Source organism: Labrus bergylta, chromosome 21 (genome assembly GCF_963930695.1).
Source record: "Labrus bergylta chromosome 21, fLabBer1.1, whole genome shotgun sequence".
Classification (NCBI taxonomy): domain Eukaryota; kingdom Metazoa; phylum Chordata; class Actinopteri; order Labriformes; family Labridae; genus Labrus; species Labrus bergylta.
The window spans coordinates 12,278,935-12,289,600 of NC_089215.1; the positions used below are offsets into that span (position 1 = coordinate 12,278,935).

The window sequence follows — 10,666 nt, forward strand, 5'->3', positions numbered from 1 at the left end:
TTGGGAGTAGTGTAATGGTAGTCCCTACATCCAGACAGAAGTACACACTGTATATGTATACAGAGCATACTTAAAGAAACGTGAATACATTGATACATGAAAATCATTTTGGATTCAAGTTCATTCAAACTTGAGTGAATATGTGAGAGTTCATGCCATGAAGATATAGAGAACTTAAAGAGAGGCGGATAGAATATGTTGTACTCTGTAGCATATAGAAGTGCAGTAAAGGTGAAGACACACTGTACTGTACCTTCAACCACTTCGATAATTAGGTTGACTGGCAGGCCCGTTGAAGAAGACTCTTTGAAGTATAATGTGAACATTTGTTCAGAACAAACAGCTCTGAGGTTGAAACAGGAACAGTCTTGGTGTTTCCATATTGAATGGGACACCTGGCACAGTTAACATTAATTACAGACGATCACAACATTTTTTTTTTTTACAATTCAAAACGTTTTGTTTTTTCTCTAGAAGACCTAATAATGGAAAACTCTAAGGAGTAACAACATAGCTTTTTTGTTTAATCTTTTTCTCATAAGTACTTTTCCTCATCAGTGTTAGAATCGTGACTTTAATTGTGTCTGCAAAAGTTGCTTTGATTGGTACTTTAACCAATGTTTACGATTCCTTTTTGCTTTACCAAACACTTGAGAGAACATGTCTGATGTGTCTTTTTGTTTACATTTACAGACATGGTGCCAGTAATAAAAGAGTAAGAGAGAAATAACAAGATTGTCAAGTATAGGAAAACTCACATATCATTCCATGTTTTCCTCCTGTTTTCATTTGCAACCTGTTCTGGCCCCTGTCATCAGAGGATTACTTCCTATGCACGACTTTTAAACACTGGATTTATATGTTACATCTCACAAGTATCACAAAGGACAAGCGATTTTTCACATTTGTTTTCTTGTTGCTAGTCCCCAAAAAAAACGTCCCTGCACACTGACAAGAGAAAATGCATTGACTTGCTTGTTTTTTTTTAAGCCTTTGTGAAGCCTTTCTTCTCTCAAACTATTGAGTATAATAATGGTGAGTGCTGACAGTGTGCAGATCCTGATCTTTGATAAAAGGTAAAAATTGATTATTTTATGTTTGCTGGGAAATACTGTTGCTGTGCAAGACTTATATTTATGTGAAGTCATATTGGTCAAATATCCATGGAGGAAAACATTTACTGACATTATTATTTCTACAGGGTTGATTTTTTAAATCACATTTTCTAGGTCATGTTAACATCTAAAGAATAACTTAGGTGAAGCTGCTTCATGTTTTAAACATATTTTCTGTATTACTTCAGCCAGGCTCTGTGAATGTATTGCTCCAAAATGTTCTCTTTCAAATGTAAATAGTAATTTGATGGTGTAAAAGATGACCTGTGAGTAAACACTGATTTAACCATGAATTTTTCCAATATGCTCATAATGATGACAGCTTTACTCTAGGGTGCATCTTGCATTATTTCATGCATCAAATCATCATGAGTCATGCATTAATTATGAATTACTCACGCGTGTGATGTGTACTCTTGTTATAAAGCGTTATCACTGGAGATGACAAAATGGCTGAGTGAGATTTTGCACAATAGAACTCCCTCATACGTCCAGTGTCAAATCAACTATGTAGCGTAACAGGGAACAGATCATCACACAAACACCCGTTTACTCTTTTACTTTAAATTGTCCAAATTACAAAATAATAACATGATTTCTACTTCATCTACAAAATAACATGACTGTAGTAAGCATCATTGATTTGTTTTTTTTGCTCTAACAATCTTTTAGACATGCATACTGTTGAGAAATATAAAAATATAAATATAAATACATCCCATTATTATTCTTAATGAATCCATGACTAAGATCTGAAATATTTCATCATAAAATAATTAAAATGCAGTTGAGTACGATAAGGCATTAAGATGTATCAGAAGAGCTGTACAGAATCCTAGAGTAGAGGTATTAATTTTTTTAGTGTTATGAAGAAAAAACCTAAAATGAACTTTTTTTAAGAGATCACTACTTTTCTCAACAGGAAGAACACATTTCCAAAGAGAGAAGAAAAGGAAGAAAGAAAGAAACTACTACAAATTTCAAGGTAACATATCAACACAAAACTGAAAAAGCACTCCAGTACAAAACCAGGTTTGTTTACAGCATACCAAGTGGTGTTGTCAGACTCCAAATGTACGTAATTTTCCTGACTAATGACTTAATAAGCCCTTTCTCGACACCACATCACACAACATAACTCAGAGCAATTAAAGATATCCAACAGACGTGTGACATGATGAGAACGATAATGACTTGCACTTCGAACATGATGTGCTATACAGAGTTAAATGACTAAGTCTAATGCATAAGTCTCACTCATTGGACAGGTACAGAGAGAAAATAAAAAAAAAAGGACTATGGCAATGACAGTTACAATCAAATTAATTCACCAGTTACAGTACACATAGCTGCCATTTTCCTCTGACATCACAAACAGGATAGGAAGCTCAAATGCTGCGTTACTGTCCACACTGCTGAGTTACAGGTCGTGAATCCCATAAGTGTAACATAACTAAAAAAAGAAATCATCATATCACATAGCCTCAATTAATCAGCAACTAAAAAACAATAAAAGGGAAAATCTAGATGGACATTTGGCAATATTTGGAGGTACGACAAATTTGATGACCCATTAGCAACCATTAAACAGCTAATGTTAGCATTCAATAACTTCCAAAGCAACACTACCTTCTGCTAGGTTTATACCTTTCTTATTGTACCATCTAACACATGCAAACTGTGACGTTAGTGTTTAGACATTCTCTAGATAACACAAGCAAGGAAGAAGAATTTTAATGTTAGCTGTTGCCTAACTTTGGCTAACAGCTTGTTTAGTCTTTAGAAAATGGTCTTGGTCCCTATAACGTTTCACTATTCATTGTCTTTATCACTTGCCGATCTTGAGGAAGTTGTGATATGAGAAGAACTTGTCAGATATCAAATTTTAGGGATAGCCCATACAGCACACAGCTGTGAGACGGCTCACACATTAGCATCGATTCAGAGGAAAATGGCTGCCATGTGAATATAGTGGCTGACTATGTCTTGTTAAAATCAACACTTTTTATAAATATAATTGTTTACAGCCAACGTATTAGAACTGCTTAGTGTTTCTTTTGTCATGACAGCTCCCTAACAATAAGCATGACTGAGCTAGCTTACTTTCATGCAAAAAGGTAGTTTTCAGGCGCAGGAGTTGCCATGTCAGAAGCCAGAAGAAGAGTTGAATTGCAGTTAGGTCTTTCTTTCTTCTTTTTTTCTTTCTAAGATGGCCGGACCCAGAGAGGAAGACTCAGAGGAAGAAAAATCCTAGAAATCTTAAACCCCATTTTGATCACCACTGAATCAAACAACAACTATTTAAGGTGCTTGACACTCCTGAATATATCTCTATTCTTTTCTCTGTACCTTTAAGAAACAAATAAACGAATACATCCCACAAATCCATACTGCCCACAACACGAATGGCGTCCTGTCCTGGTCTGTAAACTTACAGCTTTGAAAATCAAACATTGATTTTAGCGTTATGATGCTAACATGCTAACACACATCTTCCCTCCCCCTAATGTGTTACTTTTTATTCTATTCAAACTAGTCTCTTTCTATTTCTTCTTAACCCAAGCCATTTGGATTTTTTTTCGTGAGAGAGCTACAATATGGAGGTAAGATCAGAGCTGGTGTGAGATATACAGTACTTGGTGCACTTGCAGAGAGCAGCTGATGCCAGGGGTGAGGGGGGGCAGAGAGAGAGGGCAGAGAGGGAGAGTAATACACTAGATGCTCACAATATCACATTTTTCTTACACAAATATTTTGGCAACACAACTATGTTTATCATTGGTGTTGCTGTTCTGTATTTAATTCCCTTCTCCCTTAATCCTAACCTTGCCAATAATTGAAGACTTTACAAAAGTGAAACCAGATCAGCATCTATGTGTCACTTTGACCTTCTCTAACCTTGCCCTCTGTTAGGAAACCGAGGTTATTATTGCTGAGCTCCGTCCTGCTAACTGTGAGACTGTGGTGCTGCAATACTAGAGCAGTCCGTAACAAGCAGGTCCACCACTGTGTTACCCGTGACGTACACTGTAGGTGCCGTCACCATGTTGCTAAGGGAGACAGAGCTGCTGGAAGCCACATTCGAGGTGATGGGGTTTGGGACGCCCTGGCTGTTGTTATGGGTGCCCATGTGCCCTTGGAGCTGGGTTGGGGTCTTGCAGTGGACACCACACAACTGGCAGACGAGGATGCCACCTGTGGTCGTGCCGCCGAAACCCCCAGGACTGTCCTTCCACTCCTGGCCATGGTGCTTCTGGGCATGGACGCGAAGGTACGTCAGTGTTGTGAAGCCTAAAGGGAGAAAATTGGGACACTAAGCAAAGAAGTGATCTCTAAAGCAAAATAGTGAAATGTGAAACATTATTTTTATTACAACACGTAAAACATGCTTCTTTTACACAGCTTATACACAGATCCAGCAGGTATGGAGCAGCATTGGCCTTCTTAAGAGTTGGGTATTTGTTCTCCTGATGAATTAAAGTCCCATATTAATTCCCCATTTTAGCTTTCTTTGATCTCCACCAATTTCAGCTCCAGACTCCTCCTTTCTGATTCTTTTGGCTGCTCAATGCTCCACTTTCTTCACCAGCGAGTACCTAAGTCTGTGTCAACCTGTTGGATGCTGAGCAAGTAGTGTGCATTCAGTTTATCTCTTTTTTTAAATTAAAGGTCACATATTATCCTCCTTTTCAACAAGTTTAAATAAGTCTCACAGCTGCCAAAAACATGTCTGTGAAATTTCTTGCTAAAAATCCACTCTTATCCTGTATTTGATCATGCCTATGAACCCTTCTATTTCAGCCCTGCTCAGAACAGGCTGTTTCTGTGTCTGTAGCTTTAAATGAACGTGAGCTGTGTTCAACCACGCCCCTCTGGAAGGTGATGTGGCGCGGGCTTTCTTGCACCATGCCAAATTGTTTAAGGTGAGGAGGCAAACTAAGAGGGCAGAACAAACACCTAGCTGTAGGAGTGTCACCCACCTAGGGGAGGGGTTACTGCCCTTTGTGATGTCACAAAGGGAAAATGTCCAAACTGCCTGTTTAAGCACACATTTTCTGAAAAGTGGAGCAGGCAAGAGACGGAGACGATGGCCTTTCTCATAATTGGGGGGTTTGTAGACAGACTAGGGACACAACAGTTAGGGTGTTTCCTAGAAAACCAAAACAGTCAGTGTAAAGATGCTACCTAGCTCCTTAGAGCCAAAGAAAACCAATGATTTTAAGTCAGATAAACACTTTCCAAGAGAAAAATAATGACAACGGTCGTGTAAATTTAACTATTAAATAATGGCATCTGTTCTTACTGCGGTTACAAAGATGGCAGGCGTGGTGCTGTGATTGGTTGTGCACCCTCATGTGGTCAGTGATGTAAGCAGCTGACAGGAGTTTGCCACAGATGTGACAGGGGACCTTTTCCTCGTGGCGAATCATGTGCGCACGCAACCGATCCTTTGTGGCAAAGCTGGACTCACAAGTCTGGAAAAAAAGGGGGAAATCAATGACTGTAAGAGAAAATGAAGTAAAGTAATGTCCTAAAGTGTGGGCCCTTTAATTCAGACAGTGTGCTGACAAAGCATTCCTTATTATTATAATCTTTATAATCCTTACTTTAACCCACTAACTTAATAGTACATAAGCATGCATACAATACACATATTCTATAAATTACCAACTATATTAATATATATGATATATGATATGATAAAGCATTTTTGTCATGCTTATGTAAACATCAGGCTTTGTGCTGTTGCATCCAGGTAAACAATCTAACTGTGAGCAAAGTAGACAAAAAAAAAAAAGCATGACGCACTGGGCATTTAAAGGGACGCTCTGAGGAGTGCACCTGTCTGACGTGACTGTTGAGATGGTCCGGCCTTGGGAAGTAAAGAAAGGTAATGCATTAGTTCAGATAAAGCTTCACATGCAAGAGACAGAAATACTTGTGGTTCAAATAATAATCACAGCATCAGATTTTAACTCTTTCACCTGGAGAAAGCCTTGCCGCAGTGGGGGCAGACATACGGTTTTTCAACGCCGCCCTGGTGCGAGCGCACGTGGTGGCTCATGCGGTCCTTCCTCTTGAATCGCTGCTGGCAGATGGGACAGGAGAACGGCTTCTCGTCTGAGTGGGACAGGCGGTGCCGGTTGAGGTGGTAAACGTCCCGGAAAGCCTTCCCGCATGTTTCGCAGGCATGGTTCTTCCTCACCGGGTTGGGGTTGGGATTGGAAGGCCGCTGAGGCAAAAAAAAAAAGACAAGCAGATAAACAAACTCCAGAATTTAGACAGGAAGTGTTTTCTGCACAGTTGAAAACAAAGAACGAGTTACAATCAGAGGCAGCTATTCAGATATTTTAAAATCTATTTTCTTGAAACCATGCAAATACACAGATTGTTTTTACCTTACTTCCTGAAAGTTTTTGCATGTTAGGTCAACTACTTACAGTTTGATTTAAGTCTTTTTGTGCGTTCACACTCTTTATGTTACAGAGAACATGCAGGGGAGCGTGGGGGGGCTTCTAGCATGGTGTTTCTCAAACTGGGGACCAGTGCCAAAAACTGGGATGAACTTTACTGGTCCCTGAACAGATTTCTGTAGACATTCAGTCAAAGATACACAGGAGACCTCCAGTCAACCATCCCTGTGGCTGTGCAGCTAAAGAAACAACATGCTGGAAGGTTCGGGGTTGACGACAGCCATCTCCACAAGGCCCTGACCCACCTGTACTGTCGCCCCTGAGGCCATGACGACAGCAGCAGGAGGTGGAGCGTGGGGGTTAACACTAGCCATTACGTTTGGCATGGCGACCCTGTCACCATCCTGACTACCCAGGGGAGGCTGCTGGGCCCCCGCCAGCAAGCCGGGAGGGGCGAGAGTAGGAGGTGCGGAGAGATGCAGCAGGGAGAGGGGAACAGTTGGCCTCTCCGCCCTCCCTCCGGCCCCCACCGCCATCGCCAACGGGGCCGCCACCGCCACAGTCAACTGGCCGGCCGCTCCCTCCTTTGCCCCCTCCGCCTGCTCTCTGGCCCTGTCCTTCATGCGTACCCCAGTGTGGACCGACTGATGCCGCCGCAGGTTGTAGTTATTCTTGAACTGCTTGTTGCAGATGGCACAGATGTGGGGCACTCGGGCTGGACGAGACACGGGCTTCACTAGATCCATAGCGAAGGGGGAGGAAAGACAGGAAGATTGAAAGGTGCTAATTTCATTCATGCGTATCTTAAAAAAGCAATCATAAAAAATAAAATAAGATTGATCAGATATGATTTCTAGTGAATTTTAAGGACCCCCTTAGTGTACCTGGAATTCTTCTTATTACTATTGATCTTACACAGTTTAAATGTGGATTTTGAATAATCAAAATTAAAAAGAGACATTTTCAGCTAGATGCTTTTGAAATTAAAAACAGTTAAGCCGTATTTACATTTTTTTCTCGCTGCTGCATAAAAATATACTGTATGTTCATATGAGATTAAACTTCAGTGTTACATGTAAAGCAGTGATTACGTTTATATGGCAATGATTGGTCTCTATCTGTCTCGTCCTCTCATCTGTGAATAACAGAAACAAGAATTTGTGCGCCTATCTGAATGACAAACTTATGCAAATGAGGAGTAGTGTCGCCTTATCTGTGCTGCTGACAGCTCCACAGGTGTACAGTGTGGTGTGGTGTCTCTCACCAGGTAGGGGATCCTCACTGAGAGCAGCAGTGTCCACAGTTGAAGGAGGCTGAACTATGTGCTCTGTGGGTGGGGTTTGGGGAGAACTCGTATGCACTGACATGAGCTCTGATTGGAGACTCCCCTCCACTTGGTTTTGGGTGGGAGTATTCTGGAGAAGCAAAGCAGGAGGCCATCACCAAATGTAAACACAAGTCTCAGCTTTATCTATAGGTGTAATACAACGTGTGACGATGATAGGGCTGCTGGACACACACACGAACACACACACACACACCAGCTGAGAGGCCATGTGTAAGTGAATGAGAACAGAAACAGAGGTCTGCTCATCAAGCTTACCTGGAAGAGGAAATTGCTCCAAGCAGCATCCATTTTGCGGCCACAGCGATGGAGATTATAGTCAGCTCCTTATTGAGATCGAGGAAAGAAACATTTGCATTGTTTCGATCGGCTCGCCGATGACCGAGGCAAAAAGGACAGACGCCTGTCCTGCAGCAGAAACGACGGGCTCCCGGATTTGCTTTAAAAAAACGTAATTAATGTCGTCTGCAAAAATATGTTTTTCTCATTGAGGTAGCCTAATGCTGTCCATTAAAATGCACGCACTCACGCAGGCTGCAGCACGCAGGCCAGCTCCAATAATGGCCGGTTTCTATTTCACTTGTGTTCCTAACTTTAATTCGTCACTGAATTCCCTAAAACGCAAAAGCGCCCAACTTAATTGCTTCAAAAAAATAAAAACGCATATTTCAGTATCATATTTAAGCAATAAGCAAAACACTACACATGACTTAAAAATGCATTTGTAAGAAAGATACCAAATATGGGCAATAACACACGTATCTGATAGCACAGCAGGTCATGCTTTGTTTTTGATTTATGAATCAATTTTTTCCGATTTCTCCCGATAGGCCAATCGGGTGTTTGTCGAAGCCTCGCGTTGGATTCAAGCCCTGACCCCGGCGCGAGGCGCTCTCGCCGGGCCGCAGCCTCTCGCTCCACCTCGGCCGCTCAGCTGCGAGGATGTCATCTTTCTTTTTTTATCGCCCGCTCTCCCTCCTCCCTCCCTGTCTCTTTCTTCCTTTTCTTTTTTAATTCCTCTTTCTTCTCCCCCTCCTCTCCTTTTCTCGCACCGCTATGTCCCACTTGCTCTTAAAGGGATAGGGTTTCCTCTCATTTCCGTCTCCCTCCGGCGGAGCCCGTCCTCCCCCCCCCCTTTCCTTCCTGGGTTTAGTCAGCCGACACAAAATGCAATACCGTGTGTTTTTTTTTTCTCCTTCCCCCCCTCCTCCTTCTCCTCAGGCAGCTGGAGCAGATCTCGTCCTGCACCGCAGGAAACAGCCGGGGTGACTTTCCATTAACGGCGAGATGACAGACGCATCTTAAAGGGAAGTGCGCGTCGATCCTCCCAGTCGGCCAATAATAATGATGTCAGAGACAGAGATAGTAAACAGGACGAATAACAGCTCAGCGTGCACACACACAATAGACGAGATTAATAGTCAGCATTGCATGAACACTGATACACTGTCTGCTTAAGGTAATCAATGTAAAACACATTTTATACATGATATATGATGTCTAGGATTTGCCTTGTTTTTTTGTTTTTTTTATCCAATTAAAGTGTTTAAATCAGTGAGAATATGATGTAATGGCTTCATAGTTTAAGTCAATTCTAGGTTTAAATTTACCAGATTTACTAGTTTCAGCTTTGCAAACTTTTAGAAAGGATGCTTTATAACGTTGTTAAACTTGGCATAATGCATGCTGTTAATGTGCTTTCGACTAAAAGTGGGACAATGAAATATATTTTGTTAACTTAAATTTAGGGCGAACCTTTTTTTTTTTCAGAAATGTTTGACTTTCGTGCCAAATTCTGTTTTGATAAACTGAGAAAACAAGATTGTGCAGTTTTGTTTGAAAACTGTATTAGTCATGGCTGAAAATTAAAAAAAAAAAGTTTTTTCAATTAGTATTTGAATTTTTTCCTTTTGTGATGCCGACCATAAAATCTTACACAAAAAAAACCACAGAAGATATTCAGTTTAATGTAAGAGGCAAAAAAAAAAAAAAATCAAGCAAATGTTCAAAATGTAGAACAGAGGGTGGTACTGGATGATCATTTTAGTTGCTGATTTAAGTCTGACCATTGAATCTATTCTTTGTTCTTATAGGTGTAGCAATAAACCAAGTAAAGTGAAACAGCACAAGTTAATGTGTTAATATCAATTTTATTATCTTTTTTTAAATTACTTTTTAAAGCACCCCACTTCTTTTCCAATACATGTGTTAAGACCCTTCACCCTTTTCCTCCTCAAGCTTTAAATTGCTTGACGTGAATATTTAATGATTTCAACCCCCGCCCACATCCCCTTCCACGCCCACCCTCCCTCTGCCCCGAAAACTCTGCAAAACACAACGTCTGTGTCGCTTCTTCGTCTTCATGTTAAACCAGGCAGTAGGTGAGACCACCCGCTCGGACACAGACAACAGCCCGTCTAAACGCACTATCACACTGACTTCCCCAACACAAAGGCCGTCCCCGATCCCGCCAGTCTTAGTTTATATAAGGAGTTTCATGCATGCACTGAGATTTCAACCAAGCATAAAATAGTAGGTTATACAGGGAATTGTCTTGAGCTGGTGTTTCTGAGTCATACAAACAGCAGGGTGATTATCTTCTTCTTTTTTTCTTCAGGTAAAACAAAACAAAAAGTCCAGTGATTTCTAATCCCCTTCAAGTAAATGACCCAAAAAGAGGGAGGAAAAAAAAAAAAGAGTCTTCAGGAGCCTCATGTGCACCAGGAAAACACTGATTGGTGTCTTTAAGTGTGGGGACGGGTTACTGCGGTCACTGCTGCTGCAGGATCACA

General features: G+C 41.1%; 1 protein-coding gene and 1 long non-coding RNA gene across 3 annotated transcripts; one reads left to right on the plus strand and one right to left on the minus strand.

Moving 5' to 3' along the window:
* Positions 1 to 1,659: 1,659 nt before the first annotated feature.
* On the minus strand, positions 1,660 to 8,274 carry mazb (MYC-associated zinc finger protein b (purine-binding transcription factor)). Of its 2 annotated transcripts, none has more exons than XM_065949407.1 (7): positions 8,133 to 8,274; positions 7,794 to 7,944; positions 6,835 to 7,265; positions 6,101 to 6,348; positions 5,958 to 5,988; positions 5,419 to 5,590; positions 1,660 to 4,406 (listed from the first exon to the last, which is right to left on the minus strand). In XM_065949407.1, exons 1-7 carry the CDS (start codon positions 8,163 to 8,165, stop codon positions 4,063 to 4,065), a joined length of 1,410 nt encoding a protein of 469 aa, XP_065805479.1. In that variant the 5' UTR covers positions 8,166 to 8,274; the 3' UTR covers positions 1,660 to 4,062. The 2 variants fall into 2 exon arrangements, with proteins under 2 accessions (XP_065805479.1, XP_020494962.1); XM_020639306.3 differs by having other exon boundaries at positions 5,925 to 5,988.
* LOC114920499 (uncharacterized) lies at positions 8,185 to 10,485 on the plus strand. Its single transcript, XR_003808815.2, has 2 exons — positions 8,185 to 8,325; positions 8,705 to 10,485. It is a non-coding gene; the product is annotated as an uncharacterized lncRNA (long non-coding RNA).
* Positions 10,486 to 10,666: the final 181 nt, after the last annotated feature.